Source organism: Copadichromis virginalis, linkage group LG12, assembly GCF_057382275.1.
Source record: "Copadichromis virginalis isolate Kocher_CV1m ecotype Utaka linkage group LG12, C_Virginalis_male_GT1.1, whole genome shotgun sequence".
In the NCBI taxonomy this organism is placed as follows: domain Eukaryota; kingdom Metazoa; phylum Chordata; class Actinopteri; order Cichliformes; family Cichlidae; genus Copadichromis; species Copadichromis virginalis.
In genome coordinates, this window is record NC_140629.1 from 40,838,737 (window position 1) to 40,860,102 (window position 21,366).

Here is a 21,366-nt window from a genome sequence, read left to right on the forward strand (position 1 = left end):
GCACCTTAGTCCGACAAATACGGCAATAACGACGGCCCGTTTGCATTTTGTACAAAAAAATGTACTTTGTCGTGTATCTGACGGACAAACACCAAACCAGTTCCACATCGCTGAAGTTGCAGCATTTTTACAAACCAATTCTGGTTCATCTGTTTCACTCAACGATCCGCTTTCCCCCTTCTCATTCTCCGTTACCACCATGCTTTTTCGGCCACGTGCGCATGTGCATTTTACCCATATTCTATCGCGATATTTCATTTTTTTATTGATGCCTAACATTGCACCGGTAATACCGTGAACAGTATAATATGGCCCAGCCCTACTAGTGACACATTGGTGTCGGGACACAGTGAGGTTTTAAAGACATGCTGCTTGCGAGCAGAGCTGTTACAGAGCTGGAGACACTGAGAACAAGCAGTTGGAGTTTTTCTAAGAACTGCAGCACAAAGATGAGACCCTCGATCAATGCTGGAGACCACAGAGGTCTGAAGGTGACCCTTTGTAGGGCTGAGGACCAAACAATGTCCTCACAGTGCAGGAAAGTCCTCAGCAGGGCAGATTTCAACCACGATATGTCTACATAAACACAGAAAGACATGAACAAACACACGCACACACACAGAGCTACTGTACGAATCCTTATTTAGCCTTAGCACCCCCTCCTCTTCCTCCTCCCCCTCCCTCACACATTCAGCATCCACCCACCCATTAAACACAGACACCAGCCCTGTCTGTCTCTCTACAGTAGCTGTCTCTCTCTCGTGTTAGAAACTGTAAGTGTTGATGGAAGCTGAGGCTGCAAAACTGCTGCTTTGTGTTTGTGTGTGCTGGTGTGACTATTGCTTTGAGGACCAAGCACGGCTGTTTCACCATCAGAGCGAGGACCCTTTGGCCTCTGTGTGTCACGCTCCTTTAAAGGGCTGTGTGATTGTTCAAACTTTGTTTGGGGGTCAGGATCAGGGGCTGTGGGTGGCTGTACATACAGCAGATGTCCTCACAGAGACAGCGATATAAACGTGTGTGTGTCAGCCTGGCACACAGTCGCAGTATGCACGCTATGTACTCGGCATGCCAACTCAGCCTCAGCACTGCAATGCAGCGCTGTGCATTTGGCCAAGTCATGCCACACACACACACACACACGCACACACACACTGACACACACACACACATGTGCAGTGATGTGTGTGTGTGTGTGTGACAGCCTACATGTGTGTTTTTAGCGAGTTTTCATGAGTAATGTTCAACCTTGCAGTGTGTTCTATGTAATGCATGCTCGCCCGCCCCTCTCTCTCTCGTCCTCTGCAGGGCAGTTAGCCGCATTAGCTCCCTCGCTGTCCTCAGATGACTCCTCCTCCTCCTCGGCTGTCTGCTGTGTCTCTGCCTCCCCCTCCTCCCTCCCCCCCTCCTGTGACACACCAGACGATGCGTTGACTGAGCGCAGGAGAAGAAGAAAACCTCTCCCAGCCAGCCGTCCTGCCTGCTGCATGGAGGAGAAGCAGAGGAGGAAGAGGAGCAGAGAGGAGGTAAGGAGGTGTCTCACTGTCTGACATCCGTCCTCCACTGGCTGTCTCTCTGCTGTCTGTCTGTCCCGGCACTCTGAAACTGTCTGTTTAACCTGTCTGTCTGTCGCGCTGTCAAACTCTGTTCCTCACTCTGAGCTGTCTGTCTGTCTGCTGCTCCGTAAACAACAAAAACACTGAGCTCAACTCTGAGAACCACTCACCTGGAATCAGCTGTAGCAGACTGTCCCGAACTCTGCCGGACTACAGTGGACTGTGCAGGACTCGGCTGGGTGGTAACAGACTGTCCTAAGCTCCTGTCCACTGGGGACGATTCTGCTGGACTGCAGGTGACTGTCCTGAACTGTAGAGGACTATAGAGGACCCTGCAGGGTTGTAGTGAGCCGTAGAGTGCCTGGCTGGACTTCAGCACAATATTCTGAACTGTAGTGGTCTGCAGAGGACTTGGTTGACTTTAGCAGAGTATAGAGGAGTCTGCTGGATTGTAGATGACTGTAGTGGACATTAGTGGACTGTACTGGACCCTGCTGGGTTGTAGTGGGGTGCGGTGGACTTGGTTGGACGGTAGGGGACTCTGTTGGACTTTGGTAGACTGTCCTAAAATGTAGTGGACTATAACAGACTGTGTGGGATTCTGATAGACTACAGGAGAACGTCCTTGACGATGGATTGCAGAGGACTCTTCTGGACTTTAGCAGACTATACTGAACTGAAGTGGTCTGTAAAGGACTTGGTTGGACTGTAGTTGACTCTCATGCACCATAGGGACCGGTTCTGGACTACAGTGGACTGTGCTGGATTCTACATGACTATAGTGGACCATAGTGGGCTGTACAAGGATCTGCTGGACTGTAGCACTGCAGAGGGCTCTGTTGGACTTGAGCAGACTATGCTGGGCTGTTTGAACTGTAGTGGAGTTTGCTGGACTTTAGCTGAGTATGTTGGACTATACTGGACCACAGGTCTGGGTCTGGGTCCATGTCTCTGGCCATTATTTATTTATAGTGAGTTCATGGATGATTATGTCAAAACTGCACACAGAGTTCTGCTCCCTGAGTTTAGTCTTTCAGGCAAAATCATGCAGGAGAAGCTTTGAAAGCCCCTCATTGGACACAGACTTTAGCTTTCTTGTCTTTAAGAACGCAAACGTCATCGTGTTATCACATGAAAATAAAACCCTCCGAAACACAAGGTGTCACTGTGAGGCTGTCCCAGCACTGACACGCATTCAGCTTTACATCTCTGCAGCAGCGTGGAACTTTCTGTGGAGATGATATTAGACACAACACATATGCTTTTACATTTCATCATGTTTAGCCTGGAGGACAGCAGACACTTTGAACTGGAACATAAAGAACATCAGCTTTTCTCTCACTAAAGGACAAACACTGCTTCAGGATTAGGGATGGGTATTGATGAGATTTTCACGATTCCGATTCCATTTTCGATTCTGTTTAACGATTCGATTCTTTATCGATTCTTTTGAAAAAAGGAGAACACTAAGGTCGATTAGCTTAGAGCTTTGTTTTATATCTTCTCTTTGAACAAGGTAGAAATTTAGGAGTAACATGGCCTTACAAACCCAGCAGTGAGATCTTAAGAGATCCAGCCTACGGCTCTTCAATGGGGTGTCACAGGGTCCCCGGGGAAAACATTGTAAATGTAAAATAATAAAATGAATATTCTTCTGTAGCAATAACAAAGTATAACATAAATTATTCTGTAGCAATTACACAAGAATATCCAGTAATGTCCCTGCCTACAATTAAACACATTCACTTACTGAAAATCATCTGCTGTGGCAAACGGGTGCAAACCTTTGACCACAAACAGTCTCTGCTCGGTGACGTTCGTCTATCCCGGCCTGAAAGGAGACGCTACCGGTAGCCTGCAGCGAGAACTGCCAGCATCTGAGCCAGACTCTGTCTCATCATGGTCACTAAATGCACAGTAATGGCAGATAAGGCAGATCGTGCTAACATAATATGCACTGTTAGCTGATTATTTACCTGCCGCATTAACGGGAGAGGACGTACAAACGTTACCGCTGCTGCTGGGTTGAGATTCACGAGTCGAGCGGAATTAAAAACACGACATTCATTTAAGGTCATCGTGTGTTTTGTGAGCAAATGCTTTTGCATATTCGTAGTGTTTCCTCCCTTAAATGAAATATCTACTTTGCAAGTATTGCAAGTTGCCCTGTTGTCATCGGTTCTCATAAAGTATAACCAAACTTTTGAGCGTTTGAGCCGCTTAGGCGCCGTGTTTCCTGCCAGGTAAATGACGCTCCGCAACGTGGTGACGTCATTCGGGGCGACTGGAATCGATAAGGGAATCGTTTGCAAAAATGGCAAACACTTCCAAGGAATTGAAACAGTGGGAACCGGTTCTCAACAAGAACCGGGTTTCGATACCCATCCCTATTCAGGATCTTCAATTCAGTTGATATAGAGCCAGTTCATAATAACAGTCGGCTCAAGGTGACGTCTCAAAGCTACACTTCAGAGTAACAAGTTACATTGTTTCTCTGTATTCCCAACGTTTTTGGAAAGCTGAGAAACAAAAACAATTTAGAACAAACTTTAAATTAATAAGTTCGTTAAATGATCTCTGACTTGACCAAAGTCTGGTTAGTGGCAGAAGCGAATGAGTGTTTTTACCATTTAGCCTAAAACATTACACCAAAGGAAACACGTGAGGAAACTGATGCTGAACACATCTGATTGTGCACATTTCATTCATGCACTAAACAAATGTTCCCATCTTTTTGTTAAAATCGGTACAATTTTAAAGGTTTCATACAGGGTGTCATCTGCATATACACACACCATCCATTCTTTATGTAACAACAGTGGATCTGGTACTGATCCCTGTGGAACACCGGAACAAAACACCTTCAGCTGAAAGTCAGCTGCAGTTTGAATGAAACACTTTCCATGTAAATATAGTTTCTTACTGACAGCTTGAGTCACAGCGGTCCCTCGTTTATTGCAGGAGTTACGTTCTAAAAATAACCCGCAATAGGTGAAGTAGCAGCTTTATGTTTTACAATGATTATAGATGTTTTAAGGCTGTAAAACCCCTCACTACACACTTTCACACATTTCTCTCTTGTTTAAACACAAAGTTCAGACCTTTGTAGAAAAATAAGTTGAGTATTATAGAATGAAACCGAAGATCAAACCCTGTTTTCAGGTCCAGAACACGGGAGTAGAGCAGCTGTCAGAGAATTCAACATCAATGGATCAATGGTACGGAAGTAGAGGAAGCAAGAAGAATGAGTTGAGTAAAGTTTGACTGTTTTGTTTCGCTTAATGTGCCTTATAGTCCGAAAAATACGGTAACTTCTAACTTCCTTTAGCATTAAGCAGAAGTCCAACTTTCTGTGCGACGGTTAGCATCTTCCTCTGCCTTTGGGTGCTACCACAGGAGCCTCTGACGGTGCAAAATGTTTCATCGACATTGTTGTGTTTGCTGGGGAGAAAACTTACAAACATACAGCACAGCAATTCAGAGTCACACTGCTAGTGATCGAAGATTTATGTAAATTTGACAAGCTGAACGCGTGCTGTACTGTACAGGAGACACAGCATGGAGGAGATTGACAGTGGTCTGCAGCCAATCAGGATGCAGAACACAATGCGCTGTAAGAAAAACAAAACAAAATAAAAAATAAAAAGCAAAGTTGCACAAAAAAAATCTGGTAAACAGCGAGGCCGCAAAAGGCGAACCGCGTTATAGCGAGGGACCAGTGTACTTCATGGTTAATAAATACAACCTCTGGCAGCTCATACATGGCCATCAGAGCAGAGAAGCAAGGATTTCCTTTTCACCGACTCGTTCGTCTAATGGCTTTGTTGTTGAATTTATTTCCAAATTAAATGTTTTCCAACTAATGAAGAGATATGAGACAAGTTCAGGCAACAAACAAGAAAAGAGAAGAAAACAGGGAGTAACAAATGCTTGAACTGCAAAGCTGTTTCATTAGTTCAGATTCATTCAGAATAGCAGAAGTGTGATTTTGGAAGTAATCCCAAAGGACGTCTCGTTTGTAGATGCAAAGTCATATAAAGTTTGAACAAAGATGCAACTTTTCAAACAGCGCGTCCCTTCTCTCAGCCCACCTGCCGTAGCTTTGCCCACACGTTGGCATCACTTTACTGTAAATGCAGCGTTTCTGATTCGTGCTCAAAGCTGACTGAAGGTAAACCCTTAAATCGCTACACTGTTCACTACAGTGACTGATTTTAAAACAACCAGAATTTCCAAACTAAAGGCAAAACAGGAAAAATAAAACCCTCCGTGGCTTCACAGCTGCCACTGACATGACCTGATCACGTTTGTCAGTAATGATACGTCATCCTCTCTGAATCGTTTGGTTCAGAAACAACGGCCCTGTGATGGAGACGCGCTCAGCACACCATTTGCGCTGTGGCTCCTCCTCCCGGCGTGCCGAGGTGCCTCACCTCAAATATTTCTGACCGAACCCTCTTGTGAGACACTCACTGTCTTTCCACAGACGCCAGCCGAAGCGGTCGCGATGCCCCTCGTCCGTCAGGCCGACCCGGCTCGATGACTCACCCGTGAATGCATTTCCTTACAAAGCCTCCATGTTTGTGAGACTTTAGCTCAGTGTGTTAGACACTGATGCGTCAGACTGAACGCTGCCTCCTGATCACATGACTCTCAGCAAACACCTCTGTCTGCACGTCACCTGTTTATTTACCCACACCTCCACGTCACAGACAAACAGCTTTGAGCGTGACCTAGAGATCCAACCACTCAACAGAAACTAAATGCAGCTTCATTGAAAAGGTCGCGAGACAAAGAATCATCAGTCATAACTAAAAACACTGAATTCCCCAGAAACCAACCATAGCGTGGCTTTCTGAGATGATGTCACTTTGGCGTTTGTCACTCTCTGATCACCTGATGACGCCACAGTGACATCATAATACAAAAACTGTATTTTCAAGCTTCAGCGTCAGCATTTGAGCCACCGCCATGTTGTTTTTTCAATCCAGAGGTGACCACATCTGGGTGACGGAGCAGAGTGGTCAGTGATGATACCGGCAACATCCAATCAAAATCCTCAAATTTCTCTAAACTGAAGCTCCGCCTTCTTAGTAAAGGTGAAGAGCTCAATTTTTAGCCATATTTAATTTGAATATTGAACACTTTGACATTTACTATACAAAATAAAAAGATAAGTTCTTTACACTGAAGTCAAAGACTCTTCGAGCAGACACCTCGGCTCCTCTCTGCAAACATTATTTAAAAGTCTGACCACTCGTTTTGGGTCTAAATCTTACCTGAGCGATAATAAAGCTTCATGAACTTGGACTAGAACCTGTGGTCAGTTCGACTTTTTCTCTCTGCACTCAGACTTACAATGAAAACAAAACTGAAAGGAATATTTATCTCCAACGTGTTTTTTAAACAGACTCGATGAAACGGCTGTTCGATCCTTTAATGGGTTTAAATAAAGTTATCTCAGGTTTGAATGGGTGCACCTGATGTTTCTGACGCCCTGTGTTTGAGCGCGCTCAGTGTTTTTGTTTGTTGGACTCTAGAGGCGCGCCGCAGGAGACGTTCGGCTGTCTGCAGCAGGTTGGAGGTTTTCCTGTTGCCCTGTTGGCGAGCAGGCGTGGGTTAAACGTGTCCTCGGTTTGTTCTGTGGGCACGTGAGACGCCGTGAGGGTTTGACCTCTCCTCCTTTTGTCTCCCTTTCTACATTTCAGCTGTTTCTCTGGACCGAGCTGATCTGCATCTTAATGATTGACCACCTCCTTCTCAACCTGAACCCCCCGCCTCCTTGCTGACCTTTGACCTCACTGTTTGTTCTGCACCAGCATTATGGACCTCAGACTTTTTGGAGGAACTTTCTGCAGCATCCCCGACACCTAAACGCCCCGCTGTCTGCATCCGTCAGCCCAGCTCTGGCTCATCAGGACCGTCATCAAACCGCCGTCCACTTCCCGTTGCGACCTCAGCGAGCCGACGGCCACCACCATGTCGGAGGGGCTGCTACAGGTGGAGATCCCCGACTTCGGCAGCAGCGTGTTGGGCAGCCTGAACGAGCAGCGGCTGCTGGGTCACTACTGCGACGTCTCCATCCTGGTGCAGGGTCAGGCCTTCAAGGCGCACCGGGCTGTCCTCGCTGCCTCCTCGCTCTACTTCAGAGACCTGTTCAGCTCTGCGGCCGACTCCTCCTCTTCCTCTGACTCCTCCTCCCAGGCGGTGTTCGAGCTCCCGTCCTCAGTGACGCCGATGTGTTTCCAGCAGATTCTGTCCTTCTGCTACACGGGGCGCCTCAGCATGGCGGCCAGCGAGCAGCTGGTGCTCATGTACACCGCCGGGTACCTGCAGATCCAGAACATTGTGGAGCGCGGTATGGAGCTGATGATGATGAAGGCTTCCTCTGCCTCCTCACCGCTCTGCTGTGACTCACAGGTGGGTCTAAACAGAGGTTAGTGGGAGACAGCAGCATCTAGTGGACATCAGGAGAACTGCAGCTGCCACAGGAGACTGTTTATGTGTTTTCCTTCTCTTTGTAACTGTATTTAAACGTTTGTGTTTACAGACAACCTCAGCAGACGAGCTTGGGGGCTTTGACACTCAGACGGCCCAGCAGCAGCAGCACGGCGCCCCCCAGCTGCAGGAAGTGAGTCCAGACCAGCCGGCGTTGAGCCCCGAGGAGCTGCTGCTCGCCGTCAGCAGGATCAAACAGGAGCGAGCTGACACGCCTCCTGCAGAGGAGGCCGGAGGAGCAGCAGGAACAGGAGGAGAGGAGACCAGGTGAGGAAATGGCTCAGAAATGTTTTCTCAGTGTTGGAAAGATTATTCCAAACCGAGTCAGAGATGTCTGCCCAGTCCAGACGCAGAGGGTGGAGGACCGCCCACCTGTTCAGTAACCAGACGGAAAGAACAAATGATGCTTTATGTGTGTGTCATACATGATGTATTTATCTCGTATCACACGCTTATTTAACGTCTGCATGGATGACTGCAGGAAATCTTCAGGGAGAATTCCCACACGTGCTCTCCAGGCCTCTCTCACCTCGGATGGGACGACTTCCTGCGCTGCTGAACTGAGCTGTGGATCCAACACTTCACTGTAATGGAAGCAATGGGGGAGACAGTGTGGCACAAACACACCCACTTCATTCAGGAGATGACAGGGGGGAGGGTCTACTTTGTGAATGATGAGCCGATGACCAATGAGGGTGCAGGGTCACAAAGTGGATAGATCCATCTTTTATATTGTCAGGTTTTTGCCTGACTAACTCTACGTATGAAGTTTGATATTGTGTATGAGGCGACCTGGATTAAATATACCTTTGTACCTGTGACTGATCCCTGAGATTTGAATCCCAGATAAATGGATCCCACCCTCAGCTGTGTACCCGGGACCAGTGCTTGGACCTTGATGAAGGTTTGTGATGTCATTCTTCTCCTGCTGGTTCTCTCCTCAGAGTGGACATTGCAGCAGAGCTCCAGTCCTCCAGGAGCACGGCTTTGTGTTACCTGAGTGCAGGTGGAGGGCTGGTTCCGGGTCTGCAGTCCTACCTGCTGGCAGGCGGGGGTCGCTCCAGTCCAGGAGGATCCAGTCTCCCCACAGACTCTCCCCCATCCCACCCACCCACCGAGGAAGAGCTGGAGGAAGATTACTACAGCAACGCTGTACACCCCGGACTCTATCAGCACATCTACGGACACCCCGGAAACCCCTACAGTGAGTATTTATCCACCACCCAAATCAATATCAATTATACATCACAAAATAACAAGAACAGCTCCTCACGGTGCTTTATATTGTAAGGTAAGCAGCCTATAATAATGCAGAGAAACCCCAACAATCACATGACCCCCTATGAGTTGGTGACAGACTGGGATAGGCTCCAGCCCTGCGCCACCCTGAGAGAAATAAGAGGAAGAGAATGGATGGATGCAGTAAAACGTTGGAGTTCAGTTTAATACCTCATGTAAAACAAAAAGGCAGTAATTGATAACAGAAGTCACACGGCCACTTCCTTTGAAAGATATGCAAAACATTTTCTTTTTTATTCAAATAGCATCCTGTAAACAGGGGCTCCGGTTACCCAGTTCTCCTGTTTCCAAGGATATGTTTGCTGCCCTGAACTGATTCAAGCACGTCTGTAGTTCATTTTTGGTCACTGACCATTTCAAAGTGATTAGAGAGAACCCCCCCTACAAAAGCATTTGAGCCAGCCATGCTGAGGAGAAATGACACATGCTAAATAAGTTGTTGTCTTGAGTTAGCAGGGCCTACGCTACCTTCTGCACCGGCTACAGGGGCCTGGCTAGCTACGGGTGTTTCAAGGATGCCGGAGTCTCCAATTCAGTGATCCTGGCCTCCAGAGCTCCAGACAGGATGCATTTATTACAAGTATCATTATGGCTAAAGGAGGCTGAGGAGTACCGGTAACTGAACAAAGTGCAGGAGGAACGGGTGAAGAGGCCATGCTAGCGAGTCAGCTACAAGCTAAGCTAAGCTAGCAAATCCTTAAAGACAAAGTGAGTGAGGGGCCGAGCAGCGAAGACACACAGGACACAGGAGAAATGTCTCCAAAGTGGGATTTTTCTTATTTTATCCTCTAAAAAATTTAAAAAGACAAAGTTCAAAATAGAATTAATGGGCCCGTAAAAGAGGTCAGCTAAATATAACTCTACTCAAAAAGCGACGTACAGAAACGTAACTACCCAAACAAAGGAGACACAACTTAACTCACAAACTGACCTAAACACAAACACACAGCAGGGTAACCTTTACGGGGTTTGGCCAAACCGTTTACACACAACAGGGGAAACAGAACAAACACCAATACTAACTAGACACAAAACAGCATTAAACCTAAAACAGTCGTGCTGCTGACAAGCACATGGGTGGTCCCGCTGGTCACACCGTTTACCCAGACAGGAAACACCTCCCCAAACCAGGTAACTCAAAGAAACAAAAACATAATTAACATAAAAGAATATATTTAGAAACCCCACACAGTGCTAATATGTGCACTTTATAATATCACTGTTAGGTTTAAGTTTAGAAATGAATGAATAATATGACTGAAATACATGTTTACCTGCAAACCAGACTAATGAGGTGAGTGTGTGGACTGATTTCAGCCATCACACAGTCACTGACACTGTAAGGATGATGTGTGTGTGAATATGTGAAGATTACACTATGAAGTAAGACGTTAGAGGGGGTTAAGGTTTTGGGTCCTTTTGTCCTAACAGGACGATTACCATGGTGACGATGTAAACGTCATCCTGTGGGTTCTCTGCCTTTTTGCTCATTTTCTATGTTTTTAATGTCACTTCATTGACTCCCCAACAGGACTTGTTAACCTTCAGCTCATACAGGCCCCACTGATGTCACATATTAACTCAAACAGGTGAGTTTTGGTCATTTTACTTCCTGGGATTCCTGACACTCGCTCCCCTCCCTGTTTCTCATTGGTTCAGTCCAAGAGAAGATGGAGATGCTCCCCCTCCCATTGGCTAATGAGCGTCGGCCCTGCGTGCTGGTTGGTCGGGACAACATGGCACTTCCCGCCAGTCTGATCAGTCAGATTGGGTATCGGTGCCACCCGTCACTCTACACCGAGGGAGACCCAGGAGAGAAGGTGGAGCTGGTGGCAGGTAGGACAACAGAACACCTGTCCAACTGTATCTCAGACACCTGTAACCCAGCGTCATGTGACACACGCTCCCCTCTGTGTTTGTGTGTTCAGGTTCAGGTGTGTTCATGACCCGAGGTCAGCTGATGAACTGTCACCTGTGTGCTGGAGTCAAACATAAGGTGCTGCTCAGGAGGCTGCTAGCAACCTTCTTTGACAGGTGAGCTCTTACCTGGGTGAGTCACATGGATGCAGCAGCTTAGTTTACAGAAAACATAAAGGTTGTGGTGCCGTGTGGCTGGTTTAACTAAACCAGGATTAGGAACTAAAGGTAAGTTTGTTGAATCCAGGTATTTGATTTTCCTGTTAAAGTTTAAAGAATCAAACATTTATTTTTTCTGTTTTTAGGTACCTTACATATCTGATGAAAGTTTTAAAAGTATTGCTACAAACATGAGATTACTTTGAGTTTCATGAGTTGCTGGTGTTTCCTCAGCACAGATGGACAGAAGTGTTTATGAAATCATTGATGAGCTGATGCTACGCGGGGATTTCCTGATGTTTTACTTTATGCATCAAGCAAAAATCAAATTCTATGCAATAGTCTCTGACTGGAAGAAATGTGTTTAACATTTAAACTTGGGCTGGGCGATATGGCCTAAAATTCATATCGCGATCAGTGTTGGTCAAGTTACTTGAAAAAAGTAATCAGTAACTAATTACTGATTACTTCCCCCAAAAAGTAATCCCATTACTTTACTGATTACTTATTTTCAAAAGTAATTAATTACTTAGTTACTTTTTAAAAACACGATTTACAACCTGAAGAGGTGATAAAGCGATAGATCTTTCAGCCCAATTCTACTTTTTCTGCATAATCCATCATACAAAATGTAATCAAATGGAAAAGTCTCTTTTTAAAACTTCTTTTATTAGTTTTAATCTTTTAACTTTATGCATCAAGCAAAAATTTAATTATCTGCAACATTCTCTGACTGGAAGAAATTTAACATTTAAACCTATTTTCTGCACATCCCAGCACATAAAATAAAATATTTTGTGTGTTTACACTCACTCTTTCAAATAGATGCAAGTAAAACACAGCAGAAAATAAATAAAGTCAAAGACTCAGCGGTCCTGTTGCTCTATTTTCACCTGTAAAGCAGGAGTGGGGTAGGCGGAGGTTTACCCTGGTGCAGGTGTGCCGCGGTCAGTGGAAGAATCCGTGAGTTTCTCTGTGAATGTCCCATTACGTCGTAGCTACTCGGTGCTTGTTGGAAGTTTAGGGGTTTTTTCGCTGTAAAAAGAAGTTTTCTTCCCACGCACAGCGGACACTAATGTTTTTGTCACTTTTTATGGAATCAAACTCAAAGTAAGGTCAGTACTTCCACGCTTTAAACGCTGCACGCTCATACTCTCTCTGCACTCGATATATGATCCATTGTTGATCTGCACACAGCTGTTGTCACTAACGTCGCACTCGCTTACGTCACTGTCGTGAGACGTTCTCGCAAAAAATCACGGCTTTAGTAACGCAGTAACGCAGCGTTCCTACGGGAAAGTAACGGTAATCTAATTACCGCTTTTGCGATAGTAATCCCTTACTTTACTCGTTACTTGAAAAAAGTAATCAGATTACAGTAACGCGTTACTGCCCATCTCTGATCGCGATATAACTTGAAGCACATGCAGTAACGATATATATCACGATATATTCTTTTCTTCTGTATAACGCATTTTCCACACTATAAGGACTTAAAATCCTTTAATTTTCTTAAAAATAGAGAGTGTGCCTTATGTATGAATTCTGGTTGTGCTTACTGACCTCTAACCGATTTGGGCAGAAATCTGTTAAAAATGTTTTAGTACAGCTTTGGTAAGCCGCACTGTTTGATGGATGTCAGAGCATTACGCTGCCGTAGTGAGGAGCTTCACGGAGTAATCTGGGTCCAAAACTCCGTCAGCTTCAGGTCCCAAAGTCAAACGAACACTGAGAGTTAAAAACTGTCTGAATTCTTTCATCTTTAATTAAATGATCAGCGTTGCTGCTTTACCAGGTGTAACAATTAATTTTAACATCCATGAAAACAGAATTTATTAAATTTAACGGAGTTAGAAGTTAGCAGGAAGTTAGCTCGCTAGTTTCCACCTAAACATTTCATACCGTGTTCTGACAGAGATTTTTGAAACAAATTCAAACGTACAGCTCTGCTACCACTTCCAACATAAATGAAGACAGAAACTAAACAGCAGTGGCGTTTGTAGGGTTACTGAAGTTGGACTACCTGGTATATGATGTTGTGCTACGTGATTGCTAGCGACACAGCTATGTTAGCATAACATTAGCACAGTGAAGCTGGAGGGTGAACTTTTTTCCACTCGATAAAAGTTAACGTGAGGGATTCTGGTGGTCAGGGACAAATGCAATCGCATAGCAGGATGCTATACACGGGCCAAACTTCAGTCAGGAGAACAACTGAGATTATTCATCCACAATACCAGGTTAGTCATTAAGATACTGCAACAACATGGGAACAGAACAGCTGCAGAGAATTCAGCATTAATGAATCAATGTTACAGAAGTGGAGGAAGCGCAGTTTTTGGCTTTCCCCATATTTCAAAAGTGCTTCATCTCTTTGCTGTGACTGTCGGCATAATTTGCAGATGATAATGGTTGTAGCCGCTGCAATGCTTTCGACCAAAACAGGCGCAGCTTGATGACATCACCAACATGCGCTATCGCGATAGAGCGGTATAGTCAAAATCTCTATCGTTGGCCAAATTTATATCGTTTCTATCGTATATCGTTTCTATTGCCCACCCCTAATTTAAACCTATGTTGTGCATATTCCAGCATATAAAATAAAATCATGTTCAGTGTCAGGTTGTTTTCTGAACACCATGCTGCCAGCTTCAGGACTTCCTCTCTGTAGGCTGCCTCGTCTCCCTTTGAGATGAGTCCGTGGTGTCATCAGCAAACTTGATGATGAGATTGTTGTTGTGGGTCGAACTGCAGTCGTGGGTGTAGAGAGAATACAGGAGGGGGCTCAGCACACAGCCCTGTGGGGAGCCGGTGCTCAGTGTGCGAGTGGAGGAGAGATGGGGGTGGAGCCTCACAGTCTGGGGCCGGTTTGTGAGAAAGTCCTTTATCCAGGCACATGTGGGGGGAGGGAGGCCAAGAGTGACCAGTTTGATGATGAGGATGAAGGCTGGATGAAGGCTGAGCTGTAGTCCACAAAGAGCAGTCGGATGTAGCTCTGCCGCTGTTCCAGGTGACTCAGCACAGCATGGAGGGCGATGGCGATGGCGTCTTCTGTGGATCTGTTCGTGCAGTATGCAAACTGGTGGGGGTCAGATTCTGGGGGGAGGTAGTCCTGGATGTGCTGAAGGACTAGTCTCTCAAAGCATTACATGATCACCAGCATGAGGGCCACAGGGCGGTAATCGTTCAGGCTGGTGATGGGAGACTTCTTCGGCACTGGGATGATTGTGGCTGATTTTAGACAGGATGGGATGGCTGCTTGATCCAGTGAGAGGTTGAAGAGTCTGGTGAAGATGAGGGTGAGCTGGTGGCCACACGCTCTTAGCACCTTCCCAGGTACTCCGCCTGGACCGATCGCCTTCCTGGGGTTCACTGCTAGGAGCACACGTCTGACATCGTGCTCCGTTACAGTGAGTGGAGCGGTGCAGGAAGGTGAGGATGAGGATGGGAGCAGGGCTGAGGCAGATGAGCGCTGCTGTTGTGGTGTTTCAAAGCGGGTGAAGAAGCTGTTTACTTCCTCTGCCAGCTGCACACTCAGGTTTTCTGCTTTCACATCCTCTGTGGTTGATGATGTCTTGTGCCACACCTCCCGTGTGTTGGTGCTGGACAGCTGGGACTTGCAGCTTCCTTTATGGTCTGTCTTAGCTTTTTTGATTCCCCTTTTCAGGTCAGCTCGAGCAGCCATGTACAGAGCTCTGTCACCTGACCTGAAGGCGGCGTCACAGTTTTTGAGGAGTGATCGGACCTCGCTGGTCATCCAGGGTTTTTGGATTGTATAATCCAGTTTTGAGATCCTTCCCAGACGCCTTAACGCCCACTCACATCCTGGGCCATCTGACCTCAGGAATTCGCATGATAAGGTGGGGCCAGGTTTCACAATGAGCCCACCCGAAACTCTGGCTGATTGGGACCCACGCCCAGTTTCACACCTTGGCTCAGGCGATTAGAGGATCATCAGGGGTCCTTTTGTCCCTCTGTGGGGGGAAACTCCCACTAGGTTTATATCTGGGACTCTCCACCATTTGACCTTAGAACTGAAGAAGCTTCTCGGATGAGAGGTGAAACGTCTTCAAGCAACTTAAAGAAGTCCAGACGCTTTTCTTTGCAAGCTCCTTTGACTACGATGACCTGGATGACTGAGAACCTTCACAGACATATGGTCCAGTCCAGGGCCTGGCACTGTGTCTGGGGGGGGGGGGCGTAGGCTGGGGAGAGCAGGAGAGAGAGGTGGTCCGACTGGCCGATGTGGGGGAGGGGCATGGCTCTATATGCATGCTTGATGTTGGAGTAAATATGATCTAGTGTTCTCCCCCCTGGTGGGACATTTGACGTCCTGACAAACCTTTGGGAGTCACCTGTAATTATGTTCGATGTTTAAGAACTTCCCCCCCATGAGCCCTGAGGCCCACAGTAATGTTAGAGCGCACCTGCTGATGTTTCACTGACATACAAATGCCTTTGAAAGGCGTTTTTACGCCGACGTCGTTAATGACCATGTGAACTGATGGATGACCCGTGTGTCACGCGTGGATGAATGTCTGGATTTGTCCTGATGTGTGTCGATGTGAAACCTGATGGTCAGAAACTCACGTTTATCAATCAGTCATATTTATGTGCCTCTAAAACGCTTATCGACCCAGACGCTGTGACATCATCAGACACCATGTGGCCCGGGGCTGTATGAGATCTTCCAGAAGCTTCTGACAGTCGGCAGCAGCTGCTTTACATAACAGCTCAGTCACACGTCTCGGAGTGGGAGGGGGAGGGGAACCTACAGCTGGTATAGGTGCTGATTGGGTTGTTATGGTTTCCATAGAAACACGCTGGCCAATAGCTGCGGGACAGGGATCCGCTCCTCCACCAATGATCCGAGCCGGAAGCCCCTGGACAACCGAGTGTTAAACACTGTCAAACGTAAGACACACACAGACGCGCCGGTTCAGCTATCTTAGTGAGGACCTTCATTGACATAATGGTTTCCCTAGCCCCTTACCCTAACCATTAAAAATGAATGCCTAACCCTAACTCTTACCCTAAACCTAAACATAACCTAATTGTAACCCTGACACTAAAACCACAGTTTGAGCTTCAAAAATGCCTTTAAATTTGGGAGGACCGGTGTGTGTCCTCGATGTTTGTGTTCTCTGACTGTTGGTTCTCACAAGTATAGTAGAATGCAGATTTCGGTCCTCACAAAGATAGCTAGACAGGAACACATGGACACTCACACACACACACACACTGTGAGTCATGATTTCTGCCTTTTATTGTATTTTAAAAAGTATTGAGATTCTCCCCCCCCCCCCCCCCCTCCCTCCCTCCTCCTCAGTGTACTGTCAGAACTTTGCTCCTAACTTTAAGGAGAGCGAGATGAACGTCATTGCAGCCGACATGTGCACCAACGCCCGCAGAGTCCGCAAACGTTGGCTCCCAAAGATCCAGTCTCTCCTCCCCGAGGGCCTCCCCACCTCTGCAACCTCCCACCCCCGTAAGGGTAAGAAAGGAGGAGCAGGTGGAGGAGGTGGGAGTCAGGGGGCAGAGTCGGTGGCACAGTCCAGTGGAAGCCCCTTTGAGCTGGACCTGCGGCAGCTCAGCGCATCCTACCTCGGCCTGGAGGCCCCGCTGTATGCTGAGCGGCGCGAGAGGGAGGCAGCAGGGGAGAGGGAGAAAGAGGCCCCAGCCACCCTCCTGCCTCACCTGCAGTTTGCTGGGTCCCGTGGAGGAGGAGGGGCCAGCGGGGGGCAAGTGGAGGAGGGAATGATGGGAGGTGAGGCGGAGGGGGACGGGAGGCTACAGACTGAACAACCGCCAGACCTCCCCCTCTCCCTATCCTCCTCCTCCTCTTCCTCCTCATCCTCCTCACACCCTTCCCCCCAGCCTGCGGAGCCCGCCCCTCCTCACAGGGCATTGGCTGACACAGATGAGCGAGGGGTGGAGCCTCTGGAAGACAGCCAATAAGCTTTCTAATGCATCTGCCTACCTGTATGTAAATAACACAATAGCTACCTGTCCCCCCACCCGTCTGTCTGTCTGTCCTCTCGTCCGTCTACCTGTGTGTTCCCCTACCTCACTACCTGTCCACCTGTCTACCTCTCTGCCCCGTCTGTCTGACTACCTGTCTGTCTGCTCGGCTCTGCTGCATGCTAACAGCCTCCTGCAGTCCAGCACACAGGCCCATAGCAACAGGACTGATGATGATGATGATGATGACGATGATGATTATACTCACTCTGATAACAACAATAAAGCTTCTTGATAATCAGATCTGCTGTTTCTGTTTGATTTGTGCACCAAACAAAGTTTCCAGAAGTTCAGAGGGAACCGATATGCTAACACTACAAAGAGCTGCTAAAACAATACGCTAGAAGAGTAAAAAGACACGTTTATACACAACACATGCTGAAATAGTACAGATGTATTTGAAAACTACAGAAAATAGTTAAAGACTACAAAAATCAATAAAGTACCACAAAGTAATGTTAAAAAAGAACCAAAGCACAAGAAATATTAATACTACTGTAAAATGCCAAAAGATTACAAATGTACAGAAAATACTTAAATAATTAAAATACTCTAAAGAAATGTAAAAAAAAAGATAAAAGATGACCAAAATACTAAATGACTAGGAGATTCAAAAATGCTATATATGTAAAAAAAAAATTGTGTATGTTTCTGTTCTGTGTCCTGTGTCCTGTTTGTTTGTTTGTATATGTGTTTTTCTTGCTGCTGTTACAACCAAATTTCCCCTTGTGGGACAGTTAAAGGATTATTCTGTTCTATTCTATTTAAAATAGTAATAATCTACAAGACATGCTAAAACACTGAAAACAAATCCTAGAAGAAAACATGCTAATAAACAACAAAAAGCTAAAAGACGAAAAATATATGTTAAATATGTGCTGGGGCGATCGTGGCTGAAGAGCTAGCGGTTCGTCTTGTAATCGGAAGGTTGCCGGTTTGAGCCCCGGCTCGGACAGTCTCGGTCGTTGTGTCCTTGGGCGAGACGCTTCACCCGTTGCCTACTGGTGGTGGTCAGAGGGCCCGGTGGCGCCAGTGTCCGGCAGCCTCGCCTCTGTCAGTGCGCCCCAGGGTGGCTGTGGCTACAACGTAGCTGCCATCACCTGTGTGTGGATGGTGCTTTGGGGTCCTTAGGGACTAAGCAAAGCGCTATACAGATACAGGCCATTTACCATTTAAAATACTGTAAAGAAATATGATTAAACTATACAGAAAAAATATAAAGAAAGACTATAAAAAATAAAATAAAAAAACAAAAAATGGGGCTGACATTAGAAAAGGCCAAATGTCCACAAAGAAAGCCATAATGGTGAAGAAATGCAAAATATGCACAAAATACTATAAGACTACAAAACACTACAAATATTATAAAGAAATACGAGAATGCTACAAAGAAATGTTAACAAACAAACACAGAGAAAGACAAGAGTAACACGTTTTATATAGTACTACCAGGAAATGTGACAAAAGATTATAGAAACACTAAAGTCTTCCAAACAATAATAAAAAATAGCCACGCCTGGGATTGACTCTGCATGAGTACATATGATCCTGACAGGGTCACTGAGTGTGTGGCAAAGACATTCACAGTCTTTGTGTCGGTTCTGCAAACTCTACGACTTCTTTTACTGCACTCTTCTGCTCTGAGCAGCCAAGGCGCTTTCTATTACAAGCTCATTCATTCAGGCTCTCTCTCTCGCACACATCATTACAACACACACACACTCAAGAAAGGTAACATCCATCCATCCATCCATCCGCTTCCGCTTATCCTTTTCAGGGTCGCGGGGGGCGCTGGAGCCTATCCCAGCTGTCATAGGGCAAGAGGCGGGGTACACCCTGGACAGGTCGCCAGTCTGTCGCAGGGCTAACACACAGGGACAGACAACCATTCACACTCACATTCACACCTAGTGGTAATTTGGATTATCCAATTAACCTATCCCCACAAGCTGCATGTCTTTGGACGGTGGGAGGAAGCCGGAGTACCCGGAGAGAACCCACGCAAACACGGGGAGAACATGCAAACTCCACACAGAAAGACCCCGGCCTGATGGTGGAATTGAACTCAGGACCTTCTTGCTGTGCGGCAACAGTGCTAACCACCGTGCCACCGTGCTGCCTAAAGGTAACATATTACTCATTATTTTTCTTAGAAGTAATACAGTGGATTACTTAATTACTGCTCCGAGAAAGTAATTTGCTATAATATTCATTACATTACTCATTACTCAGTAAAATGACCCAAAACTCATTATTTGATAATTATAGTTCTAAACAATATAAACCTGAGAGTACAGTCCCACACACTGATCTCTATCCTAATGAGGACACACACACACAATCTTTAAGTTAGTTGTTACATACAAACAAAGCAAAGATGAGAAGACTTCAAAGCGGTCGTCACGGTGATCCTACTGTAGAAACAGGTAGAACCAGGCTGCAGCCTGACTGCCTTTGTCCAGGCTCTGGCTGCTGGACTTGGGTCTGCATACTTCATCATCACTCTGACTTTTTGGCTAGCGGTGTGTTAGCCTGTTTCCACGTGCCATCACGCTTGTTCTTTTCTGCAATAAAAATAAAAGTCAGGTCTATGGCTTCACTTCTTGAAAGTTACCACGCCACCATCGTCCTCCTCCCACACAAACTGAAATCAGCTGACTTCAGCAGGACTTTAATGTAATTACTAACTTTATGTTACTAAAAAATGTGATTACAGTAACAAGTTACTTTGTAATTGGTTCTGACACTCACAGATGACAGAGTCACCTACATGTTGAGGAAGGACGCGAGTAAATCGTGACGACTCACCCTGAGTGTTGAAATCAAAAAGCGTGCCCAGATGTTTATACTGATGGCCAAAAATACAGACTGTAGAGCTTATTTCACATCACGGGCCACAAACAGCCCACTTTCAGTCTTTACAGAAAAGATTCTGCTATCACCAAATTTGATGTCCTCCTTTACGTTTTCCAAAGCCACCAGCAGGCTGGATCTTTGTCGGGGTATTCTGGGCCCCGGGCTTCTGTTTCACACCCCTGCTGTGGGAATGACCTCGGTGCTGTCTTAGATAATACTGTCAGCTCCAGAGAGAACCTCAAGAGACCGAGTAATAATAAATAGTCCTAATAAAAAAGATGTTTGTAGACATGCTGACGAAACGTGGTCTGTATGTCCCACTGAGTGCAGTGATCAGTGTCTCTGTTGCTGGTCTCAGGTAGATGAGACACCTTTGATCGTGCTGCTCCTCCACCTTCAAAGAGGTTTGTTTAACTTTTTGCTGTGGACACATGAGCACTGAGTTTCTAAAGGAAGCTCTGCCTTCATTCCGGACATTACAGGATGACTCGGCTCTACAGCATCGCCTCTGGTCTTTGGTGGAGGTCCCAGCTTTGTCCCAGCTTGTGTTCAGTGTCTGAAGGACTGGCATGAACATTATTCTGCAGGTATTCCAGGTGAGTTTGGTGCTGATGTGAGGAACAGCGCGGTGACTGCTCAGGTGGACTTTGGTGCACAGACTGAAGTATTTAAGCTGCTGAATAGTGCCGAGTGTGTTTTAAGGCTTGTGCTCTTTCACCGTGACGTTTCATCGTTTTATTTAAAAGGCTGTTCGCCACCAATTTACAGACACAGTGTTTCAAAGTCTCGTTTAGGTATCTATAACTGATCAGCGTCAGCACAGCTCCGCGCTGCCGCGGTGCATGCTGGGAGACGTAGTTCGATCCGCGGCGCCATTCCGAATCCCGTCAGCTTTACCGGCTAATCACGAGAGCCCGGTTATCGGCTCAGCCAATCAGTGCATGTTAACGGCCTCCTGCACCAATCACAGCTCTTCACACCACCTAGCAACAAATCAAAACCCTGCAAGCACGCCGTAGCCAATCACATCGCGTCATCTGCCGGACCAACCAATGCAATC

General features: G+C 46.4%; 1 protein-coding gene and 1 long non-coding RNA gene across 3 annotated transcripts; one reads left to right on the top strand and one right to left on the bottom strand.

The window, feature by feature from the left end:
* Positions 1-1,201: 1,201 nt before the first annotated feature.
* LOC146697834 (nucleus accumbens-associated protein 2-like) lies at positions 1,202-17,693 on the top strand. 2 transcript variants are annotated; one of them, XM_085476605.1, is made up of 8 exons: positions 1,202-1,526; positions 7,265-7,976; positions 8,107-8,321; positions 8,999-9,258; positions 11,013-11,189; positions 11,282-11,387; positions 16,246-16,343; positions 16,759-17,693. In XM_085476605.1, the coding sequence occupies exons 2-8, from the start codon at positions 7,536-7,538 to the stop codon at positions 17,385-17,387; spliced, it is 1,926 nt and encodes a 641-aa protein (XP_085332731.1). In that variant the 5' UTR covers positions 1,202-1,526; positions 7,265-7,535; the 3' UTR covers positions 17,388-17,693. The 2 variants fall into 2 exon arrangements, with proteins under 2 accessions (XP_085332731.1, XP_085332732.1); XM_085476606.1 differs by lacking the exon at positions 1,202-1,526 and adding an exon at positions 1,660-1,852.
* A 105-nt stretch (positions 17,694-17,798) lies between these two features.
* On the bottom strand, positions 17,799-21,352 carry LOC146697835 (uncharacterized). The gene is made up of 2 exons (XR_014923434.1): positions 20,259-21,352; positions 17,799-20,014 (listed from the first exon to the last, which is right to left on the bottom strand). It is a non-coding gene; the product is annotated as an uncharacterized LOC146697835 (long non-coding RNA).
* Between the last annotated feature and the right edge of the window lie 14 nt (positions 21,353-21,366).